The sequence below is a fragment of the Oryza glaberrima genome, chromosome 7 (genome assembly GCF_000147395.1).
Source record: "Oryza glaberrima chromosome 7, OglaRS2, whole genome shotgun sequence".
NCBI lineage: Eukaryota > Viridiplantae > Streptophyta > Magnoliopsida > Poales > Poaceae > Oryza > Oryza glaberrima.
The window spans coordinates 4,628,518-4,653,615 of NC_068332.1; the positions used below are offsets into that span (position 1 = coordinate 4,628,518).

Here is a 25,098-nt window from a genome sequence, read left to right on the forward strand (position 1 = left end):
ACCATGGCAGCTATTCTCTGATCCCTAGGTCGCTCGGCAACCACCGCCGGCCTCTTCGGCCGCCGCTGCCGCCTCCTTAGCGAGGCAGCTTCAGATCATCAGGTCAGTTCCGTCGCTCGCCATCTTCTTCTCTTTCTCGCAACACAGACCCGAAATATTTTCGACGAAAATTTTCTCCATCTCCCCCTTATCTTCGATCTCCCGCGCGTTGGGGCTCCTTCAATTTCATATGGGAAGGAATAGATTTGTAGGATCTTGTTTGGTTAATCAATTTCATCATATGGGAACTAGATTGGAGGGGATTTGGGAGGTGTGCAATGTCACGGATCAACACAATCACACCAAATCTCTCACACACAGTGCCACCGATATATTGCAAATCGTGTTGGGCGACACACAATTGCAATGGTGACCTTTGGAGGCGGAATTTGAGCCATGGAGGGGTTGGTGCTGGTGGTGCCCGCCAGGTGTTCGGTGAAATGCTGGCTGGGAGATGACACAGCCGCTGTTCTTCATGTCCAAGTGAGCCAAGTCCTTTATCCGGTGACCGGCGAGGTACTGCATCAAGTTTACAACACCTATGGAGCCGTGGCTGTGCAGGTCCTCACCACGAGCCCTTGGGGTGTTGAGGCTTCCGTGTGGTTCCGGTCAACCTGCGATGCGGAGAGGGCTCGTTCTGTCACTAATGGACGCAATATCTATGATGGGTGTTGCCTGCTTGATGTCCAGCACGTGCAGCCCACTATCTGACCCATAGTGTATACGACCATTGGGTACATGACATGCAATTAATCCCCCTAATCCTCTCCAATCCAATCCCCATAGGGATAATTTGATTAAGCGAACAAACCCTCACTGATCGATTATAATCAAATCTAACTTGCCGTCCTCTAATTTGTGCCATTCCCGTGGAGGCAGCCAAAGGGGATTATCGGTTTGTCAAGCGGTGTGCACGTTAAAAGAGGCTCAAGGATGCAGTTGTCGCGGCAATGCCGCAGTACCCCGTCGATCTGCTCCTCCCTTGCTGCTTGGTTTCCTTAGGAAGTCTGGTTCCTATTCTCAGTTAGCATATTTGTGGTTAAGGATGGTTCAGTGCCACAGAACATCTGTTCGGCGATGTACTGGGATTCATTCCCTTGAACTCTGTCTTTATTAATAAAAGTTTGAGTTTTCAAAAGGAAAATCTAACTTGCCTACTTATTTATGACTGATTTTGATTTGCATAAGAAGATCGCAAAGAACAGCGGCCACATGAAGAAGGGATCTGCTTCGGCGATGATGCAGCAGGAAAGGGATGCTGCGGAATCGGGGGTGCAAAGCATTGGGGGAGATGATCTTGCTCCTAGTCCTCGCTTGCTTTTCTGGTGCAATACCGATTCCCTTCCGTCTGTTTCTACGACTTTCTTGCTGCTACCTTAAATTTAACTCTTGGTCTTGATGATGATTTATTGAGTTTCAGGAGTAGAACTTAAATTTGAGTCTTGGTCATGCTTTATTGAATTTCAGGGGTAGAATAATCCGTTTATCCATCATCACCTACGCAAGCTTCAAACTTGGACAAAACTCTGCTAGAAACGCATACAAGAGAACCAAGGCAGAGCTTCCATGCTTAGAAGCTGTTGACAGCACAACTGCGTAGCTCTCCCTCCATCTTTTCATACCCACCTTGCCTTGAGCAGCCCCTTTAATTATGCATGGATCAGACCTATGTATGTTTGTTTTCTAAGTAATCTATATCTCCATTGGGCATGTCACCTTTAGTTATGCATGGACTAGATCCACCTGTTGATGTTTTCTGCTAATCGATGTCTCCAGTGAGCATGCATGTCACTTCAATTTTGTATGTATCAGACGACCTCTTAATGTTTTATAGCACTAATCTCTCTCTCTCTCTCGCATTTTGTATTCTGTCTGTGTGTGTGTGTATATAGCACTAATATAAAGACACACACACATAATATATGTATGTATGAATTTGGACACACATATTCATGCACGAATATATTCAAAACCCAAAACGTCGTTCAGTGTGGAAATAGTAGTTTTCCTGAGATTATACTGATGAAGTGTGGGTACACGATGGAAACAACCGCGGAAATTGGGTTCCCAGATGTTGCATTGTTGATGCATTTCCTGGCCAAGGCAACTTGCCAGTGGAAAAACCCAATGGACTTGTACTAGTACATGTATGTGCAAGGCAGCTGATATTTCAAAGCTAATAGAAACTTGGCTAGTTGAAATTGGAAGTTTGGTTGAAATTGGAACGATGTGACGGAAAAATTGGAAGTTTGTGTGTGTAGGAAGGCTTTGATGTGATGGAAAAGTTGGAAGTTTGAAGAAAAAATTTGGAATCAAACTTGTAGGCTGTGTTTAGTTCCTTCCAAAGTTGGAAGTTTGGGTTAAAATTGGTACGATGTGACTGAAAAATTGTGTGTATGATAGGTCGATGTGATGGAAAAAGTTGAAAGTTTGGATCTAAACACAGCCTTGATGTGATGGAAAGTTGTAAGTTTGAAAAAAAAATTTGGAACTAAACAACAGGGCTAGGAGTTCTGCTAATAATTAGGGATGTCCGGATGTGATAAAACAGATGTGACGCCAGGTATGAAAACGACGATATTACAAAGTGTTTGCGCCACCAACCCCCCCCCCCCTCCCCCCCCCCCCCCCCCCCGGCCCCCGCCCCCAAAATCCTCTTTGATTCACTTCCATTAATCTGTGGTTTTCTTCCATTAATTTGTGGTTCTCTCGGGTGCCACATCTGAGCTTCACACATCCTCCAAGCAAAGAGAACTTTGCTTGGCTGCTTAATGTGATCTTCTGTTGATTCACACAATCACCCATTCTTCAAGGTACAGCTGCAAAAAATCCTAACTTGTTTGACACGAATATTGGCACTATTTGATGAATGATTTTGTTGACTAAAACACACTATACCCCCCCCCCCCCCCCCCAAAAAAAAAAGGTTTTTGCTATGCATCACTAGCGTGTTTTTTCTTTGTTCGGACTCAAATTTTCATCTGTCAGATCATAGCTTCAAGATCTGTGTTGTTCTTTTTTTTGGGTGCGCAGCCAAACTAGCTCGAGCCTGTTTGCTCTACTGATCCTATCGACTATCGAGTGAGGTCGCACGCACTAGCACTAGCTAGCGACAGCGATGTGATCAATGGAAATAAAATGAAAATATACATTTTTTTTCATATTTTGCGTTTATATACATGGTTGGCGAAGTTTAGCGAAAATATACCTCTCCTGCGCGTTGGGAGTGCGGGAGCAGAACAAATGCACAGCGTGATGGCGCGGGAGCGATTTGCCAAGCAGTGCTGCGGACCGGGGGTGCGGGACTAGCTTGGCGCGCAGACCGTGGGGGTGCGGAACTGGCTTGGTCACGCGGACCAAGAGTGCGGAACCGAGTCGGTCTCGCGCGGTGGCTGTGCTCATGCGTGTGGAGCGCAGGACCGCACCGATGGCTGCTCAGTCGCGCAGAATGGTGGCACGGGACCAAAGTGGTACTGCAGTCTGAAGGCGCGGAACCGAGCCAGTCCCGTGGGGCTACGGTTCCACGTTTCTGACGTGCGGGAGCGTGTCACAGTAAAAGCAAATCATCGAACGCTTTTCTACCCTATATATCTTCTACCCTATAATTCACCAACTCACTCTTACACCTACATTACTCACTAGTAATATGCCCGTGCTAAATGCTACGATGCAATTCCATTGTCTTTAATAACTTTTAAAATTTCATGTTAAGAAAAAAAAATCTATGATATGTGCACCGTATCGGCTCACCTTTCTACATTTTTCCCCTCCCTATTTATATTTTCCTCTCTATCTGTCCGACTTCCATTTTTTCCCCGGTATAATCAGGCTGTGTTCTCCAAAAAGAAATCCCTCCCTTCACATGTAAATGGAACAATGAATTAACACATGATTAATTGAGTATTAGCTAAAAAAAATTAAAAATAAATTAATATGATTTTAAAGCAACTTATATATATATATATGTATATATATATATAGAAAAACTATTCTACACCCGGGTATAAAATAGTTATTCTATACCCCCTCCCTCCAACCCACCTCCCCTCCCTTCAAGAGGGCAAAACACACCCCCCACCTTGGTCAAAGGTCCCCCACCTCGGTCAAACCAGTCTGTGGCTTTCTGTGGCTTTCCCCACCACCTTCACTCTTCTCAGTTCTCGTCTCAGAACCGCGTAGTAACGTGATGTTCATCATGCAGTAACGCTATGTCTTACGTGCAGTAACAACACTCAAATTTAGTTAAAATATAGCCATGACGGATCTACTTTTGATAAGCACTTTTTTTCTAACATCATAGTGCAAACGGTTTAAAAAAAATCATACATCACGTGAGAGATATTGTTGTTCGAAGCTTGGGTTTTTTGGATCTTGACTATCCACAAGTAGTAATACTATAGTATTAGTTACTACTATCTATTGTGCGTTACTACAATCCCATCGTGACGTTATTGTAAGTGTGCAGTAAAGACCATAAGTTTTATAGTAACAATGCGTCTTACTGCAATTCTCGAATAGTGTTACTGCATAAACATGCGGTAACATATACCTGCCATGCAGTAACAATTCCACTTTGTGCGGTAACAATTATATTTAGCATGTGATACTTTTAACCTATATTTTTTCTGATTCCAAGTTTACCGCAATCTCATCACAATGTTACTGCCAAACATGCAGTAACGCTCTATATGTTCTACAGTAAAAAGGTGTTTTACTGCAATTCTTGTATAGTGTTACTGCATAAACATGCTGTAATGTGTAACTGTCAGGTGGTAACGTGTATCTGTCGTGCAATAACACTTTTACTTTTGTGCAGTAACAAGTATATGGTTATCATCTAAGACTTTGAACCCATATATTTTTGTTTCAATTCTTGATTTACTGCCATTCACCATAATACTACTGTCAAAAGTGCAGTAACATCATATACATGCATACAGTAACACTATATTGGAGGAAGGAGACCGGTTTTCTTGAGAAGAGTGAGGAAGAACGGTTTCTTGAGGGGAGCACGTAGATGCATTTTGAAATTTAATCCTCCCATGCAGTAACACTATAGCATCATGGTGGAAACGGTTTAAAAAATAATACACCTCTTGTGAGATATTGCTTTTCGAGATTGGCATTTTGAACTTTAACCCTCCACATGCAGTAATAGAATGTGTAATTTGTAGTAACAATGGCATATACATACAGTAACATGGTTTTGCCAAATATATAAAATTATTCAAAACACTTCTATATCAATCAGACCTCGCTCAAAGCCACCTACATACTTTACCTATAGCCCACCTATTCGATTTTCAACTCGTAAAAATGACATAGTAAAACTACTATTATCGTGCAGTAACATAGCTACTTGGAAGTGGTAACATGCACCTATCTTGTAGTAACACTTATACTTTTGTACAGTAACAACTATATGGTTAGCATGTGAGGCTTTAACCCATATATTTTTGCTTTAATTCCCACAAGTGAGATATAGTCTAGTGGTTGTTCTTATGTTGATATAGTTGAAGGTCTTGTGTTCAAATCCTATATATATATATATATATATTAAAAAATGCCCTGTCTAACAATTTAGGAAGCGTGCACGCAGGACCTTTCGACGACAAAGAGACAGCGTGAGTGCAATTCGGAGAGACGGCGGCAGTGGCGCTTCAGGCAGCCGCACGTTGCCGGAGGGGCAAGGCGGAGGGATGGCGGCGTGATCTCTTTGAAACAAGGGGCGCTTCCGGTTATGTGCGTGCTTCAAACAACTTTGTCTTCTCCATATTACCACATCTATAGAGTCTAATTTTCTATGAGGAACTACTGAGTTCAAATGCGAAGATGGTATAATAATACGCTATGATGACAATGCAGCAGATATCATTAGTAAAAAGGAAATCCAAATGGAACTTGCGTTTTTGGCGCGATCGTCGAGTAATTGAGAGAATTGAATTTTACTAAAATAGTTTTATTAGCTTATGAAGTATTAACTGTCAAAAGGGAAATTTGAGCCTTCTTTGTTGTACTTGCTAATTCAATGTATACACATATAAGCTGTAACAGATGGTTTCATATTTGAGCCTTTTTTTGCTGTACAAGCTCATTGCCTGTAACAAATGCTCATTGTTGGAAAATAAGAGAGATCAATCTAGAAGTCAGCTCCTCTAGTTGCCAAGCTGCAAACGCATGTGAATGTTAAAAACAACACAGTGGGTAAGTTAGGAGAAGGTGACTTTTTCTCTTTTTCTGAAGTAAAGGTTGGAGCTCTGCTCATTATATTAAGAAGTTGGTTTCAGACTATAATTCGAGGATATTACATAGAACAAAAAGCAACTGAACTTTCACCATAAACTCCATTGCATAGCGAATATAGTAAGATGCACGGCCAGTTTTTTTTTTTTTGTTAAATTTCCTGCAGATAGAACCTTGTGTACAAAAACCGATCCAAAGAACATCTGCCTGGGTTCATCTGGTGCCCAACATAGTTCTTTTGAAATTGTTACAGGTCATTGAATGATGACATGAGCACTGATTGCAGCTATCAATGCCTCCAAAAATCCTAAGCTATTATTAGAGGGGCATCAAGCTTACAAAGTTATCTTGAAAGGAGAGGCTAAGTGGCTATGGAGAAGAGAAATTCCAATGACCGCTTCTTCATCGTCAATCTCCAGCCGCCGCTGGCCTTCGTGAGGCATTTTGCCGCTTCACCCACAGTTGTCCAGCAGGAACTCAATGGCTGGGTGCTAGCAGCCAGGAGGATGGAGATGGGCACAACGTGAGCCCCAATCAGAAAATCGAAGATGAATGTTTTTATTGAAATGGCATTGCAACTTTAACACTGCACTTCATTTGTCACCTGTTAGGATCTGGCATGGGCACAGATCACTTTTCAGTTTGTCCCATACATTAAGAACTTGGAAATTAAGACAACTGTAACACCACGATGTGCATCAGAAACCTTTTGGGACAGCAATAGAATGCAAACCCATCATTGATCTGCTCAATCTCTGTAGTTGAAAGTAAGCTACATATGCCCATATACACAGAAAAAAAACTCACAATGTAATTGCTTATATAACCAGGAATGAGAAATTAGTAAAGAAATAAATGAATTTTAATCAGATGGTCGTTATTACAAATATCGGAAATCTCCAATATGCACAGTTCTGCAAGATGCACATAATTATCACTGTAAACAGGTTAACAAGGATTCATGATTATGGAAGAATGACTACAAAGTTTGATTGCAACAGCATGGAAAATAAGTTTATTTTTTTATCAAGCTGATGGAGAGAAACAATGGCTATATGGACAGGTAATCACATAATTAATTATGAGTACAACATATATGCGTGCACCACAACATTGTTTCAGGAAAAATGAATTTGCATCCTAACTAAAGAAGAATGCGATCAGTTATAAGCCAATATGGAAGTAGGAATGCCCACAATCCCACATGGGGGAAAAATTCCAATGGTCAATATATGATTCATTCAGGAAATCAACTGATTTTTTTTCCAATGATCCATATATATATATATATATATATATATACATATATATATATATACATATATATATATATATACATATATATATATATATATATATATATATATATATATATATATATATATATATATATATATATATATATATATGATTTATCATAACTTTCCAAGATGATCATACCTATATTGTTTCTGAATATAATCCAAAATCATCAACCAACAAAATCTTGATTTGTTTTATGTTCTCTACAAGAATTTCAGTCGCCACTCCTATTTTGGCTTCACAAAAGATATTTCAGATTTTACCTTTCCATAATTAAAAGAGTCAATTTGAAACCAGCAGATGGTGATTACCTTATCTGCCAATTGCAACGACCTGAGGATGCAACATGTTCACCTTCAAAGTAACATCAATGCAATACACAAGGATTGCACTAATATGTTGATTAGCAGAAGATGTTTGTTCGAACCTGGAAGATGCCGTCCTGCGAGGTTAGGTTGGCTGCCAAAGTGCCAATGAACTGCCACAGCCAGTGAAGTCACGCTCTGAGTCAATGGCGCCACTCGCTCCCCTGTTGCTCCCATGATCACCAAGGCTGCCAGCCGCTAGTCGCTAGACACATCGGGGACCAAATTTTTTTATTATCAAATAGCTTACCTGTACTTTTTCTTGAAAAATCATCATCCAATTAGATCATATCTTGTCTATATTCACCAGCCAATTTGGATCCTCGAATTACTTAAATAACTTACAGTGCATGATTCCTTAATACCTCCTTAATATATTGTCATCAACCCATATTTGTATCGTAACTTGTCTATCAAATAGTGAGCATAGAGAGAATTTATTTAACAAATAATCCTGCAGAACATGAATAACGAGTATAGAACATTCAGAAGAAAATCAGTGTAAGAAATATAAAAGGGTGAATACCCAACATGATCCTTGAACTTTCGTTTAAGGATCAATTTAGCCCCTGACATTTTGTATTGTCCAAACAAGTACCTTAAGTTTATTGTGTGATTCAATATAGCCCTTAGACCCTCTAAACATGCCATGTGTACATGCTACATCATCTATGCATGCAAATTCAATATTTAAATGTCCTTTACACCCTTATGTTTTCATAGGAAATAAAGAAAAAATATTGAGAAAACACAAAAAAAAACAGCTTTTGACCATTGGCAAAAATATGTAGCATTGATAGATAAAAATTTTTTGACATTTTTCTTTGTTTTATGATTGCTTCTTCTTGTTTTTATTTTCTTTATTTGATAGAAAATTAAAGGTTAAAATGGACATTTAAATGTTATCTTACATGCACGAATGACGTGGCATGTCCATGTGGTGTTTTAAGTGGGTCTAAGAACTATATTAAGCCGCATGATAATCTTTAGGGTCTTGTTTGGACATTGTAACGTATATGCGGGGCCTAGGTTAGAGGTTACCTTCGTTTATTGTGTGCTCCACGAAAAGTAAGGTAGGCGGTAGGTGGTGACAACTTTGTTCGTCCTTTATATCCCTCCATGTTCGGGTATATCATAAAGCTTAAGGCCGGACTCATTCTAGCGGACCAGGTAAGGGACAGTGTCCGAAACAACTGATAGAGTTATATCTTAACTTAATTAAGATAATTACCCATAGGAATCTCCTCTATCCTAACCCTACCATTTGGTTTTTGTCTTTGGATGAATCACGATCTTAGATAGTGCACACACGTTCCCTGTGATTAGATACCCCTGGAATACTCTGAGGTAAAGTGCTACAGCGGTATCCGTACTTTGCAAATTTATTTGTGTGCATAATAAATACCAACACCTACTTGTATTAGGATGATAGCTCAAGTATACTTCGAGCTCGAGCCTACACCCTAAAGTTTGATTGAGCTCCACTCACTTGGACAAAGTTTAGACATGTTGACAAGTTTGTGTGCCCCTCGTCTAACATAATTTATAATAACATGCTACACCAAGACATCCATCATGCATTTGCGCTTTGTGTGCCATTCTCTTGGCATTTTAGGTTGTGTCGTAGGGCAATGGAGAGAGAGATTTAGAAGAAATGTCAACCCACAGAGTGACATTTTCATCTTTTCACGCGGGTAAAGAATATTGTAGTAACTACGTCTACAATGGCATGTGGTAGAAAAAGTGGTAAATTTGTTTGTATTGATCAATGGATGCTATGTTGATGACAAATATTCATTTTTGGACAAGCTCATTGCTTAGAATTGACTATTTTATTAGCAAATAGTATTGTTGTAAATCCACCGTAATTTGTGCCTTTCTTTTCACAAAAATATGGTGCCGGTGCCTTGCAAGTGCATGCATGTAGTCTTTGAGCTATATGCCATCACAATCTTTTGCTTTTCTATACCATTTCCAGTTTGGTATACAAAGATGAATGCAAGTATGTGACATCAAGTCCGATGTGTGCTGCAAGGTGGGAAGCTTGGACATTGTTGATGACATGTGGGGGCTCTTGGATGTGATAGCTAGAGAGAAAGGGACGAGGAAATGAATGGAAAGATGAAGGGTGCATGAGAGACAAGTTATTACCTTGTGTTGGCATACAAAGTCATGAAATCGATTTTGTTTTTACATTCAATTGAAACACCTTTGCATAACTTCGTTAAGTGTTGTTGTGTTGTTGCTTTGTTTTGACGTGCCATGATAACGCCATACATTCTGTCTCAATATTAGTATCCAAATTAGGTTATAACCAACACAAGGCTACATGGAGGAAATTTATTTATGATATGGATGAGAATAATCCAAATCCTTCTATACAACAATTGTTTTTGACTTCATTGGGGCTTTAGGATTTGCCACATCAAACAATCACAATTCAAGATTTGCTAATATATGTCTATGACATGTGGGACTAAGGTTAAAATATGAGCTGCGCGGTGTCAAATCCTAGAATGCCACTTGGAGGAGTGTCAAATCATGAAAAAATTCCATTACATTTTTCTCGTGAAAAAGGGCTAAATTTGAGGCCGTTAGATCAGAGATCGTACGACTAGGATATAGTCGTTTTGTCTATATATACCCATATCCCCCTCTAGACCTAATCGCTACCACTCCCAAATCCGCGCTGCCTCTTCATCTCCTTTTCACTCTCCTTCTCTTCTCTCGTCATCGTGTCCTTTCTCCCCTGGATCTCCCCTCTTTCTCCCCACACCCCTCTATTCCCAATAGGTTGTCTAGTTGGTACCCTGTCGCTCAACTAGTGCCCCTTTGCCATGCTCCCATCTACTCCAAGACAGGGTGATATGGAGGCAACTCCTTGGTAGCTCGAAAAACTCAACTCGAGGTAGAGCCCATATTTGGATGGAGAATACATCGTCGGAAGTGGATCTGAAAAACTCAACTCAAGGTAGAGCCCATATTTTGGATGGAGAATACATCGTCGGAAGTGGATTTGGGATGCGCTGGCTTCATCTTTGGTATAAGGTGTACCTCATCTCCCTATATGGATCGTGGAGAAACAAATAAAAGGTAAGAAACTCAATCTTTTTCTCCTAAACGACTACGTGATCGTTACACATCATTTTTCCATATATCTACATATAACGTCATCAATTCCCCACTCTTCTATTCATCTTTCTTCATCTCACAAAATCACCTTATAGATAGCTAATCATCTTGCAAAAATCTCAAGGAAATTCTAGCCGAGCATGCTTTCTTTTTTCATCGGAAATGGAGTTGGTATTCACCAGCTCCATTTTTGGTATCCTCCTCCCCAGTCATGAAGTATAAAGAAGGTAAGAATCTCAATCTTTTTGCTAAATATGTACTCCCTCCGTCCTAAAAAAATCCCAACATAGTTGGGGATGGGACATTTCCTAGTCCAATATGTCCCATCGGACTAGGTAATGTCCCATCCCCAACTATGTTGGGGTTTTTTGGACAGAGGGAAATATGTCCAGATGCATTGGACTAGGTAATATCTCATCCCTAACTATATTGGGGTTTTTTGGGACGGAGGGAGTAGTCGATTGGTACATACTATTATCATTTATCATTTTTCTATAGAACCAACATATCTCATGAGTCCCGGTTCTTCCCATCTCTCCCCATCTCACAAAATTAACTTGTAATCATCTCTCAGAATCGTGAGGAAGTTTGAACATGTACAACTTTCGCAATTCTTCGGTAGCCCAACCCCCACCAAGCAACACACAAGGATTTGCACGAATCCTTACGGTGTGAGTCATACACGGTCACTAATCACCTGTCACGATGCCACTACCCGGAAAAAAAAATCAGGCTCGCACACGCACACACTGCACAGAAACCGTGTGATCCATCCATCGCACGGTCGCCGGAGCTCGCCGCGCCGCCGGGACGGAGCACGGCCGGCGGCGACCAAACAGTCACACGGGCCACCGGACCAGCCGTCACCGAATCGCCGATTGCCGGCGCTGCCCTGCACCAAATCGAGCGGGATCGGTCGCGTTCGAAAGCTAGTTTCTGGCTCTACACAACGGGAGTGGTCTCAGCCGAAATGGTCGATCGTGTCGACGGGAATCGCCTCTCGAAGTCGGGAGAGAAGCACACCAGTAACAATAGTTTCCAAAAACGAACCAACCATCACTCATCGAGCCATTTCTCCCTCGACTCTCAACCAAACCCCACAAATTTGGTCTCGTTCGAAAGCTAATTTGAGCAACTAAAATTCGTAGATAGACCGCGTCGTGAAATATCCATCGTGGAGAGAGATATTTGCTCGCAAAGTCGGGGCAGAAACACACGAGGGAACAGCGGCCGGCGGCTGTAGCCCCATCCCGTGGGCGGAATCCGTGGCGCGGGCACGTCGAGCGATCCCCGCCGTCGGATGGGTTCCGATCCGACGGCTGCGGTGGATCGTGGCGCGCATCCGCGTGGCTAATCCGTGGGATCGCGTCTCGACCAATCACAGCGCGTCGGCTGCGTCACCCGAGTCCTCCACTCGTCTCCGCTATTTAAGCCGCCGTCTTCGCCTCCGGCCTCCTCACCCACATCCGCCGCCGCCGCCGCAGAATCGGGAGCAATCCGCCGCGAGTCGCGACCATTTCTTGCGAGTAGTAGTAGAGGGGAGAGTGAGTGAGGGGCGTGCTGCAATGGCGACTGAGGAGGTTGTCCCTGAGGTTCCGGTGACCGAGGTGGAGGCTGCCGCGGCGGAGGAGGCCGTCGAGGAGACGACGGCGGCGGAGGAGAAGGCCGCCAAGCCGGCGAAGGAGAAGAAGAAGGCCGGCAGGCCGCCGAAGGAGAAGAAGGAGGCCAAGCCGGCGAAGGAGAAGAAGGTGAAGGAGGCCAAGGCCAAGAAGCCCCGCGTCGCCGCCGCCCACCCGCCGTACGCCGAGGTACTAACCGTCTCAACCCTCCGCCGTCGCGGGGATTCTTGGATTGAAATCATCGGATGGGTTTTGGATTCGTCTCGATCTATCGTTTGCTTTTGCGTGTTTGGATCTGATTTTGTTTTGGGTTTTTTTTCAGATGATCATGGAGGCGATCGTGGCGCTGAAGGAGAGGACTGGATCGAGCTCCCAGGCCATCGGCAAGCACATCCATGCCAACCATGGCGCCAACCTGCCGCCCAACTTCCGCAAGCTCCTCTCCGGCAACCTCAAGAAGCTCACCGCCGCCGGCAAGCTGGCCAAGGTCAAGAACTCCTTCAAGCTCCCCTCCACCCGCCCTGCCGCTCCGGCCGCCGCCGACGCCAAGCCCAAGGCCGCCCCCGCCACGAAGCCCAAGGTCAAGACCACCAAGGCCGCGAAGCCGGCTGCCAAGGCGAAGGCTCCTGCTACCACCAAGGCCGCGAAGCCGGCGACCAAGACCAAGATCAAGGTCGCCGCCGCGCCGGCGGCGAAGCCCAAGGCGTCTCCCAAGGCGAAGGCCAAGACCGCCACCTCGCCGGTGAAGCCCCGCGGCCGCCCTGCCAAGTCCGCCAAGACCTCTGCCAAGGACTCGCCTGCCAAGAAGGCGGCGCCGGTGGCTGCCAAGAAGAAGGCGGCGGCGACCAAGAAGAAGGCGTCGGTGGCTGCGGCGCCGGCTGCTCGCAAGGGTGCGGCGAGGAAGAGCATGAAGTAGAGGTCGCCGGCGATGATGCCACCTGGATTGGATTGCCCACCTTTTGATCTCCACAGGCGACAGCGCCATTAGCATCATCATCAGCAAGTAGTAGCAGAAATTGTGTTCTGTAAATGCTTGTTCGTCTTAGTTCGTTTCACCTCCCTCTAGTCGGTATCATCATCTTCTCGCCTGTAATGATAGGATCCCATCATCCTCAAAAACCATAATACAAATATCTATTTCGTCTTAATCTCTCGTGCATCTCTTTGTGAATCGTTCTTGAATTTTGATGCTGCCCTCAGATTTGCCTGTAACTTTCATGTGCCTTGATTGGTTGATTTGGATTTGGGAATTCTACCGTACTAGTAGTACTGATGGGTCGCGAATGTTTCATGTGCAAATAATCAGCGATTCGAGTTGTGAAATTCTTTCGCGAAATTCTTTCGCTCCAGGGCGTTTGAATGCTGTAGTAACTGAAATTTGATTGGGGATACTGGTGGCGGAGTACTTTGTACAGTTGTCCTTCGGTTGGATTTTTTGATTTTGAATTTGGACTCGGGAAGAACGCTCGCTTCGGAGGCGGGAAAACTTTCCATTTTTGGTCGGCCCGTGGGCCGTGTTGGGCCGAGGCCCACGTGGGAGTGGGAAGGCCCACGCACCGCGATGATGAGTTGATCGACGGCAAAGGGAAGCGGAGCCGGAGGGTGGAGGCCTAACTAAAACCCTAGGGCTTCCGCGACCTCAACCCTAGTTGGCTTCCAGAAGCTTCTAGAAGGTGCCCGAGGCGTCGTCTCGGTCGAGCGCCATGGATCTGGACCCCGAGGGCCTCTTCCGCGACGACAGCGACGAGGATGACGACAACGTCCAGGTCGCGTTCCACCCTGTTCGAGCTTCCCTTTCCCCCATTTTTTCTGTGGCTCGAATCCTGTGAATTGATGAGCGGTTTGGTTTCTTGGAGGGAACAGGAGAGGGAGGCCAACAAGGAGATGGTTGTCTACCTCATCGACGCCTCGCCCAAGATGTTCACCCCTGCGACCAAGGTGAAATTCCAGCAGCTTCAGCGCCTAATTTGATAAATCTCTCTGCCCTGTGCGAGCTCAAGTGTTGAAATTAGCGATGGATATTGGGAATGGGATGATACATTTACCGATTATTTTATCTGTGATGTTTGGTCTGGATTGGATTGTCTATGTTCAATCAAGTTCTTTTGCTAGGTAGTAGTTAAGCATGTTTTTTCTGCCATTTATTGCAGGCAGATGAAAAGGAGGAGACACATTTTCATACGATAGTGAACTGCATCACGCATGCGCTGAAGACGCAGATTATCGGTAGATCCTATGATGAAGTCGCTATATGTTTCTTTAACACGGTAAGACTAATTAAAGAACTACGTGTCATCTTATATATTGCTATGACTCTGCTTCTATTAGTCAGCTAGGTAATTTCTTTGCTGTTTAAATCTATGATTTCTACAAGTATTTAACATCCACAGTGTTGTAAGTCTACACCACACTGTTGCTTGTTAGTTTTAATTAATTATATTTTCTAAGCTTGACAGATGAACATACTTAAAATGTGAAAAAAGAATCAGAATTGCCAAGTGGTAAAAGGAAGAAAAAAAAAGACAAGTTGCTATATTTTGGTAACAGTAACTCTTAATTGGTTGAAAAGCTGATCTGAATTTTGTTACTTTGCACCATGGAGATTATAAATATAAATATATGATTCTCAGATAACTGGTAAAATAATCTATGATATTCTTATCCCACTCACTATCCTTAGATCATTAACAATGTAGGATCTGTATATCGTTATCCTTATGTCATTACAAGATATGCTTGTTTGATCTGGTTTTTACATAACTATTGCAGAAAGAAAAGAAGAATTTACAGGAATTGGCTGGTGTTTATGTTTATAATGTTACAGAGAGAGAACCACTTGATAGGCCTGATGCAAGATTGATTAAGGAATTTTCTTGTATAGAAGGTAATGTAATTACATAAATTGTTCTTTTCTCAATACATGAATGTGGTGATGTGGTCAAGGTTTGTGGGATATGCATGCTTTACTTCTTTCATGTACTAGGTATGGTTCATAGATCATCATTGAATTGTCCAACTGAACGCTTGCCTTTCATTACTTGTATGGAATATTATAGGATTGACATGTTTGTTTTCTTTTAGCAAAATATTCTGAGAAATTGTGAAATTTGTGATTATGCAATCTTTCCTATCATCTATCTGTAGAATTTGTTTGGGTTTTCATTTTCTTTTGCCACATCATCACCATTCCTATTCCACCTGCATTTTCTAGCTTACAATTTGTGCTGCCTTATATGTTCTATCTTCTTCTCAAAACTTATTTAACAGACTATAATGCGTAGTGTTTTAGAAAGTCGAACACATGATCTGTTATCTGTGTCTTGAGTTGCTTCTCTGTTCCCATTAGGAACTTAAGGTTTGATAATATCATATTTCTTCTGTAAAATTGACTCCAAGATCTCATTAGAAGCAGTACATCACTATTTCGTATTGATGTTTTATATTATATTTATTTTGTCTGAAAGTCCAGGTAGATTGAATTGGACTGCTATACTTATTGTGTAGCAAAATTGAGCATCCTTTTTTGCATGACATGATTCTAAAGCTTATTTTGATTTATGGTAGATTCTTTTATGAGTAATATTGGAAGTCGGTATGGAATAACTTCTGGATCTCGAGAGAATACCTTGTACAATGCTCTTTGGGTTGCACAGGCATTGCTGCGTAAAGGGTAACACACCACTTTCCCTCCTTCAGCTCTAAAAAACAGCATAGCTTTAATAACAAATTCTATTAGAGCTTTAACATATTCTCTATATACCTCAACCTGTTTTTCAGGTGCACTCAACAAATTTAAAATTTTCGCATATTGCGCAAAAATGATGCATTTTGCACCATTTGCATTATACTGAATGTTGATGAGGATATTTAAATACTTTAAGTGAATGAACATTCTGCCGGTGGTTTTATAAATTCTTCAGATCTGTGAAGACTGTGAGTAAGCGGATTGTTATATTCACCAACGAAGATGATCCTTTTGGTGGTCTTACAGGAGCAGTAAAGACTGATATGATAAGGACAACAATCCAACGTGCAAGAGTATGCCTATGACAGATATATGTTCAATTTCGTGCTGAATCACAACAACATACCATGTTCTTAGTGGCCTTTGTATCATTAATTGTCTATTGTCTTCCTACAGGATGCACAAGATCTTGGCCTGTCCATTGAACTTCTTCCTTTGAGTAGGCCCGATGAGGAGTTCAACATGTCCCTGTTTTATGCAGTAAATCTCTTTTATCACATATTGCGCAACCCTTTTAAGTTCCAACGGCTAAACAACACCTATTTCCCAGGATTTAATTGGTCTGGAGGGAGATGAAATAGTGGATTATCTGCCATCTTCTGGTGAAAAGTATTGCTCCCTAAGCATCAATTTCACTTGTTGATTGTTTTCTGATTAGTGATTAGTTGATAGTTGCAGATTTACTATATACCATCTTTTGCTTGCATTACCAAAGTACGGAACAAAAGATCCATCATTGAGTGGAGATAACCTGTGCTACAGAATTAGACGTAGCAATGCTGTCCTCTATTTTTCTGTAGTAGGTGGCAGTTCTGCTTGGAGTTCCCTGTAGTATATTGTTAAAATCTTCAAAGTTGAATAGCTTCCTGTCTGTGTTCCAGCCTTTTGGGCATCGTGTATGGGATTTAGGTGAAGTAGCCTCTGGGTGTTTCTCATATGAACTAATGTTGCACTAAACTTGAACCTCTGTATGGTTGCTAATTAATAGTAATGACCGACTTACACTATATTAAGAAACCTCAGTAATGTCTACTCTTGGCCATCAATGTCTTAGTCTTAGTCATCTATTAATATGCGCAAGCTACTCTGTTGGTCCCTAGTAATTTTAGAATTCTATTGTTTGAACGGCACAGATTAGCTTAGACCTACTTATTCTCATTGTCTTATCCAGTATTGTCTTCTTTGAAGGCTGGAGGATATGACTAATCAGCTGAAAAAACGAATGATGAAGAAACGCAAAGTCAAAACTCTTGCATTTGCAATTACCAATGATGTTTGCATAGAGGTGAATACATATGCGCTAATCCGTCCAACTACTCCAGGTATGCTCTAACAACTGGCGATATTTACTTCTTTATCTCTTTGCATAACGTTGCTGTGAGAATGTATGTATAGGCTTGTTACTGTGACATCCTTTTTGTAGGGGCAATTACATGGCTTGATTCTATCAGCAACCTGCCATTGAAGGTGATTCATGCTTCATGACAAAGAGATCAATTTTGTGTTACTTTTTTTTTTTTTTGGGGGGGGGGGATTTGGAGTTATAAAATATCAAGTTTTATGCGGTATTTTAACAAGAATGTATGTGTAGGCTGAAAGGTCTTTCATATGCAACGACACTGGGGCCCTTCTTCAGGATCCACAAAAGCGCTTCCAGGTGTACAATGAGTAAGTACACACATAAGACTGGTGAACCAAAGCGGTGTTATTTTTGTATAATTTTCTGGGTTGGGTTCTGTGATCTGCTTCTTGATTGCTTCATCAAGCGCAGAAGTCTACAGTTATGAGTCATGGCACGATCATTGTCTCGTCATTCCGTCATGTTGTTCCTTTTCAGTTTCAGTTTGATGCTTATATTTGTAATCCAAAACTACTTTATCATATATTCATGCACTTTTTTGCACAGCAAAGTTGTTAAATTCTCTACTCGTGAATTGTCTGATGTGAAGAGGGTTTCAAGTCATCATCTACGCCTTTTAGGATTCAAGCCACTGGACTACCTTAAAGATTATCACAACTTAAGACCGTCAACATTTATTTACCCCAGTGATGAGGTAATAACATTACTTCATGTACTTCTTAACTTCAATCTTGAGGCCCTCTTGGCACAGCTCCGGATCCAAGATTTCTTGGAGCTGGGTATTCCGAGCTCCACAAATCCATGGATCTGGATCTGTGATTACGTTGATAAACATTTCGATAAATCATCTTGTTCCCATTTAAAATTTTAAATCACTATAATTTAATACACAAACTTCAAATCTACCGTTTGAGTTACAGTTTGAAGTTATACTAGTACAATTATCTCCTTCATCTTAATTTTTTTTGTCAAACACGCAGGAGAGCTGCGTAGTCTTGACAATATTTTGTTATCTTGTTCGGTTGTTCCCTAGATTATTGTACTTCTCTAGCTTGAAGCAATAATATAATAGTTGAAAACCTTAATCATTTTATTTGATGATATTATTTTTCATAATAAAAGATCTATTTGTGTTCGATACACATCCCTGCTGCATGCTACTTCCAAACTAAACTAAATCTGTCTGAACATATTTAGGATTGTATTGTGGTGTATGCTTATTTCTTTCTCAGTCTTTACTTAAATCTAGGGTGCATGTTAGGTTTACCTCCTTTTGTTTGATGCAGCAAATATTTGGAAGCACTCGTGTTTTCGTTGCTTTACATAGCTCAATGCGGCGTCTTGGAAGGTTAAGTCGACTTATTATATTTCTGCCATAATTTCTTTAATTTTGAAAGGGTTTAGAAACTGACATAGTTATAAATGGACATAATGTATGTCAAGTCATAAAATGTACTGTGGATTAAATTAATTAACATTACTGCTCATTTTTTGGGATAATTAGTGAGGGGATGCAATTGAAAGGGGATGTTAGTTTTGTTGAAATATCACTCTATGCGATAGTTATCTCAAATTACAGCTCACTAGTAATATGCCCGTGCTAAATGCTACGGTCCAATTTTATTTGTCTTTAATAACTTTCAAAACGTCATGTTAGCCAAAAAATAAAAATAAATTATATGATCTGAGCTTTACGTACATCAAACAATTTTCACACATAACACATCAGTCTCCTTTAGATGTAGATAACTCAAAATAAACACATAACACATTAGTTTCCTTTAAAAAGAATAGGCAATCGAAGAACCATATAATATAGATAGAATTCCTTGATATGCCAAAGGACAAAATAGCTGAAAAAATATATGTTGGCTAGCTTATGAAATGCCACAAAAACAGAAATCTAACTTTAGAATCAATTAAATAAAGTTTGCATATAGTTTGAGCCAGAAACATCAAATAGTAATACTCCCGCAAATCCTAAGATATCATTTGAAAAGGATGTGCTCGAGTGAATAGTGATACAGGCCGCCCTCCGAACCTTCTAAATGAACTCAACAAAGCAAAATTACTTAGTGGTTTCATATTTAACCATACAAATAGTTAAGCCAAGGCACTGTCATGTTCTAATATTCAGATTAGCATTCAAGTGTCCATATAAGCCCTAACAATTCATTCCACTTATACTTAAATCCAACCCATTCAACTCACGTTATACATTGGAAGGAGGAACTACATAGAGTAGAGCTCTCAGCGTTGGTGGGAGATTACACAGGAAAAGATAAAGCTACCAACAAAATTCAGCAACCCTAGGGGATTACTGAAATGTGTCACTCTCGCCATCCTCCGGCATCCAAAATCTGCTCTGAAATCCTCTGAATTAGCTTCTAATAGTGATCTCCTCATGGAAAACCCACCTTTTAGAAGCAGAAAAGAGCTATCAAAGTGAAAAGAGTAGTAGTTATTGTTTCTGTCAAGTACAGATAACCAAGAACATATTTGTTAAAATTGTAAGTTTTATCCATCGAGACAGAACAGAAACATAAATAACTGAAAAGTTGGACTCTTGTGCATCTGTAAGATTTGAGTGAATAAACACTAAGGATGGACCATAGCAGCAACTTGCAAAGCACAGGCTTTTTTGGCTAGTTTATGCAAAGGTACTCAAGTGTCCATAGAAGCCCTAATGATGCATTCCACTTATACTTAAAATGGAAAATGTCAACTAAACCAAAACCATCGCCAATTAATGTAGTCCATTAATTATCCATGCTAATCCAGTTCTTCCATAATTATGCCTACTAACATAAGATGCCATAAGTAATTACAGGAGGCCTCCCATCTGGATGACAGAAGAGATAGATTGCTTTTAGCAAGAAAACTGAATAATATTTTTTAACACAAAAAATCGCAAGATACAATAAACCAGTCCAATCACTTAACCCAAATGAGAAAACTGTATGCCAGATGGATACCTTGTTGGTCTGGCCACAATATAGAACACTCCAGAAATCTAGAACGCTAAAGATGTGCTCAATGAAATGCGTCTGTGCTGCCAACTTCACGGTCGCACCAGAGCTGCTCCCCTACATGAAAAAAAGAACACAAAATAAAAAAAGAATCAGAAAAAAGGAGGCCACAATTTCCTTCAGCGGATGCCAGCTTAGAACGAAAGAGGTTCCACACTTTGTATCCAACCTTAGTTTCACTCTTGTTACGTGCATACACAAACAACATTGCCTTGCACACTGCAATATAGAAATAATAGATGAAATTCTAGAAGTAGATGGATTTCGTTACTGCTTAAGGCCTCAACGGACTTGGATTCGCCGGGGACCACGCTCCTTGCCCGCACTTCTTCAGATCTTGTTGCAGAGAAGACTACCTCCTGACCTCTTCCACCACTCTCTCCGCATCCTGCATGAAGCAGAGTATCATGTATGATGGACAAGATGATAATGGTGAATAATATGGTTCTTATATGCTTACCATGTAAGATTAAATGGAGATGATGCGGGAGAGAGAGGACACTGGGAGCAACGTGGTCACGGCGGATTGCGACCGGCGCCCGGCGGGGCGTGGACGCGGCCGAGGAGAGCTTACCTTGTTGCCTGGATCGTGTCACCGCTGTACGCCTCCCATTCGGCCTCCGCATCCTTGCCTCGCCGCTTACTACCGCCCGCCTGACCGAAGAAAATCCCTCCTACATCTGCCGTTGTCGCGTCCTTGGTCCTATAACCGGCCACCGCCTCTGCTGGCGCAAGGGCAACGACGGTGCTAGTGTTGAGGGGGCGCCGGTGTGTGGAAGGGCTCGAGGGCGAGGTGGCACACGGAATCCCCAGGAGGCAGATATATTAGCGGCAGCTCTAGTCAGCCGCGGCCTAGATCAGCGATGCGAGCGGTGGTGACGGCGACGTGATTTGCAAAGTTCGGCGTGATTTTTGCGCAGGGAGGGAGGGAGGGAGGGAGCGTGGTGTGGATGTAGAGAGCGGATCTGGGAGATGGAGAGAGGGCGGCGGAGAGCCGGAGAGGGGTTGTGCTGGGTTCTGGTGGCGGAGCGAATCGTCGGCGGGGAGGGCTGTGCGACGGCGATTTTGTGGAGGGAGGCGCGGGATGGGGGTGCGACGTGCGAGGGCGAGGCCGCGAGGGCGGCGGCTGGCGATTTGGCGGAGGGCGAAGGGTGGTGTGCGAAAGAAAAGGGAAAGGAAACCGAGCGGTGATCCTGTGCGTGCGATTTTCCGCTGGTGACCCCGCCTGCTAAGTTGTTGATTCTGATGCGTCAGATCTCAGCGAGATAATCTGGACCGTTCCATGATGAATGAATGAATGAGTAAAAGTATTTGTTGAACTATAGGGTAGATAATGTACAAAGTGGCACAGAGTTGTTTGAATTGTTAAATGACAATAGAAAATGTTTTGGGATTTTTTGCCAATCTTGTCATTGCAATTCACTGAGTTTTTAAGAAAATGAGAAAAAGGAAGAAAACAGGTGTTATTTTATGATTTGTAAAGCTATACTGTTGTTGACATCAGGGAATATATTTCTTTAAGTCATAGGCTCAAATGGTTTGTTTCTTTGGCACCTTTTTCTGAACTGTAAGTTTCCAGTGATGTCACTTAGGCTTTCCGTCCTAATGCAAGTCATGTATTTGTGTATTTGTGACACTAAGTGACTGGGAATATGTATTCCGTCCTAATGCAAGTCATGCATAGGCAAAGGTCCTCTGTAGCCTAGTACATGCTTATACTAACCATGCATATGATATTTCATGTGGTCATTTTATATGGTTACATGGTGCATTTGAAAACTTACAATTATGAATTGTACCATTTCAGGTTTGCACTTGCATTTTACGGGAATCCAACTCGCCCACAACTTGTAGCCCTTATTGCACAAGTGAGGGATTCTCTCCATGTCTATATTTTGCTTTACGACATTTGCTGCATTCAGAATTCTAGTTTACAAGTACAATATCAGTGACCTAGTTAAAACATATATATCAATTGTTAACTAATGGGTTAATCCTACTGTGACGTTGCAAAAGAAAGTTCTTATGCTATTTGGAACTTTTCGAGATTGATTGTGGTACAAACACCTGTTGACTACAAAAAAAGAACTAGACTGAGCCTTGCTTCTTTCCACATATTCCCAGCAGCCACCTATATATTAACATGGGTGGGAATTGGGAAAACTGTTAAAGTGTTTTGTGAAATGCATAACATAGAGACGCACATGCGGCCACATATTTTCGTGTTGTATTCTGTCTGAATTTTGTTTGTCAGGGATTCTTATTACATAGGTATATCTTATATACTTTTTGAAATTGACTCTGGAGAAAAATAACAGGAAGAGGTTACTTCTGCTGGTGGTCAAATTGAACCACCTGGAATGCACATGATCTATCTTCCATACTCGGATGATGTTAGATATCCTGAGGAGGTAATGATTGGCACCGCATCCATATTTCATCTTTTCAGTAAGCTAATAATTTCACCTTGGCGTGCAGGTTCATCTGACTTCTGATGATGCACCTCGTGCCACAGATGAACAAATTAAGAAAGCTTCAAATCTATTGAGACGTATTGATTTGAAGAACTTCTCAGTATGCCAATTTTCTAACCCAGGTAATCACTGCATTTATTTGAACCTCTTATTCACATCATTACCGACAGTACTACATTGAGTTCATGTATTTGTGAACCTATCCTTCATACATAAATTCTGATACCATCTGTGAGCAATTGCTGCTATAATCCGTAGAGCTCATTGGGTCCTGTCAATAGGCATTAAAGAAGTATTATGAACACTCCAATATGCAGTACGACTGAACTATTCTGATCATTGTTCATGGTTTCTATTTTCCACCATGAAACAGCATTGCAAAGACACTATGGGATCTTGGAGGCCTTAGCTTTAGGTGAAGATGAGATGCCAGATGTAAAGGATGAAACCCTTCCTGATGAAGAGGGCTTGGCTAGGTACTTGTTTTTATTTGTCTATTGGAGTCTGCTGAAATCTCCAAACCCTTATCTGTTCCTCTCGAATGGAAATTATTGAATAACTATAGAGTCAAGCACGTTCATGTTATTTCAGACACTGAAGATGAAAAGTGCAGTCTACTACATATTCAATTCAGTTTTACTTTTTTGCATAACAACAACGTACAACAGTCACCTCTTGCTTATGTGGGTTGTTTCCTACCACTCTTATCTCAGGCCAGGAGTAGTTAAAGCTGTCGAGGAATTTAAGGCTTCAGTCTATGGTGAAAATTATGATCAAGAGGAAGCCGAGGCAGCAGCAGCGAAGGCTGGGGCTTCAAAGAAGAGGAAAGCACTTACTGATGCAGCTGCAGAGAAAAGTGCAGCACATAATTGGGCAGAACTTGCGGATACTGGAAAGGTAAGCATGCAGGTGCTCTTACCGATGGGACAACAAAGTGTTCTCTAGGCACTGAATTTTACTATGAAATATCTTCTTAATGCTCCAATTAATCTGATAAGAAATTGTCTTCCAGTAGTTTACCCCTCTATGGTTCTATCCACCAGTAATTCAAAATGCTAGCTTGCAGTTTGATATGCCAATGTATTACGGACCTTGCTTATGTATGCACCACAGCCCAAAAAGTTTTGAGGCACATAAATAAAATGTTGAAGGCTGTAATCTCAAGGGAACAATACAGCCAGGAGCTCTATGCTAGTAACAATTAGCAACTCATACTTGAAACATCGATCTTTGCCTGCTTTAGAATTTCTGCCTAGTGATCTGTCCTGTTCAGCTGTTCTGCTCTGGAAATCCAAATCAACCGTAACCCTAATCGTTTCGTAATTTCTGAATTCGTAATTTGCAGCTGAAGGACATGACGGTGGTGGACTTGAAATCTTACCTGAGTGCACATGGCCTCCCAGTTTCTGGAAAGAAAGAGGCACTCGTCAGCAGAATCTTGACTCATCTAGGCAAATGAAATGGTCCACTTCGACGGCCTACTCAGTTTTGGCTAACTCTGTAAGCTATCTAAATTTCTCTGAACATCTTGAAGTGCCTATCAAAAACCCTCTCCCTGCTTAGGCTGTGCCAAATTTTGTAGCAATATGACAACAGCTGACCCCAGTTCATTTGGTATCATGTGCTTTTGTGACATGTACCACTGGGATTTCTCTTAAATGTCACTCCAGTCTGCAGAGATCAGATCATTGTTGGTAGAGGAAAGTGACCCATTAGAGAAAGCAACACCAAACAAGATTATTAAGACATTTTTTAAGTGAAGCAGTTGCAACCATAATATTCATTTTGAG

The 25,098-nt window shown here is 41.7% G+C and overlaps 2 protein-coding genes, 1 long non-coding RNA gene and 1 other non-coding gene across 7 annotated transcripts; 3 read left to right on the forward strand and 1 right to left on the reverse strand.

The window, feature by feature from the left end:
* The first annotated feature begins 6,223 nt into the window (after nt 1-6,223).
* On the forward strand, nt 6,224-6,375 carry LOC127781015 (small nucleolar RNA J26). Its single transcript, XR_008018904.1, has one exon. It is a non-coding gene; the product is annotated as a small nucleolar RNA J26 (small nucleolar RNA).
* A 6,153-nt stretch (nt 6,376-12,528) lies between these two features.
* Nucleotides 12,529-13,848, forward strand: LOC127779675 (histone H1-like). The gene is made up of 2 exons (XM_052306533.1): nt 12,529-12,889; nt 13,023-13,848. Exons 1-2 carry the CDS (start codon nt 12,647-12,649, stop codon nt 13,614-13,616), a joined length of 837 nt encoding a protein of 278 aa, XP_052162493.1. The 5' UTR covers nt 12,529-12,646; the 3' UTR covers nt 13,617-13,848.
* Nucleotides 13,849-14,281: 433 nt separating this feature from the next.
* On the forward strand, nt 14,282-24,984 carry LOC127779673 (ATP-dependent DNA helicase 2 subunit KU70). 2 transcript variants are annotated; one of them, XM_052306530.1, is made up of 19 exons: nt 14,282-14,466; nt 14,564-14,638; nt 14,851-14,967; nt 15,470-15,584; nt 16,265-16,370; nt 16,621-16,738; nt 16,842-16,925; nt 16,996-17,054; nt 17,634-17,767; nt 17,869-17,912; nt 18,037-18,113; nt 18,352-18,499; nt 19,092-19,153; nt 22,642-22,702; nt 23,153-23,245; nt 23,313-23,430; nt 23,682-23,784; nt 24,022-24,205; nt 24,654-24,984. In XM_052306530.1, the coding sequence occupies exons 1-19, from the start codon at nt 14,404-14,406 to the stop codon at nt 24,765-24,767; spliced, it is 1,875 nt and encodes a 624-aa protein (XP_052162490.1). In that variant the 5' UTR covers nt 14,282-14,403; the 3' UTR covers nt 24,768-24,984. The 2 variants fall into 2 exon arrangements, with proteins under 2 accessions (XP_052162490.1, XP_052162491.1); XM_052306531.1 differs by lacking the exons at nt 18,352-18,499; nt 19,092-19,153.
* On the reverse strand, nt 19,780-24,818 carry LOC127779676 (uncharacterized). 3 transcript variants are annotated; one of them, XR_008018718.1, is made up of 4 exons: nt 24,690-24,818; nt 21,106-21,222; nt 20,781-20,891; nt 19,780-20,242 (listed from the first exon to the last, which is right to left on the reverse strand). It is a non-coding gene; the product is annotated as an uncharacterized LOC127779676 (long non-coding RNA). The 3 variants fall into 3 exon arrangements; XR_008018716.1 differs by having other exon boundaries at nt 21,004-21,222; XR_008018717.1 differs by lacking the exon at nt 24,690-24,818 and adding an exon at nt 21,295-21,497 and having other exon boundaries at nt 21,004-21,222.
* Nucleotides 24,985-25,098: the final 114 nt, after the last annotated feature.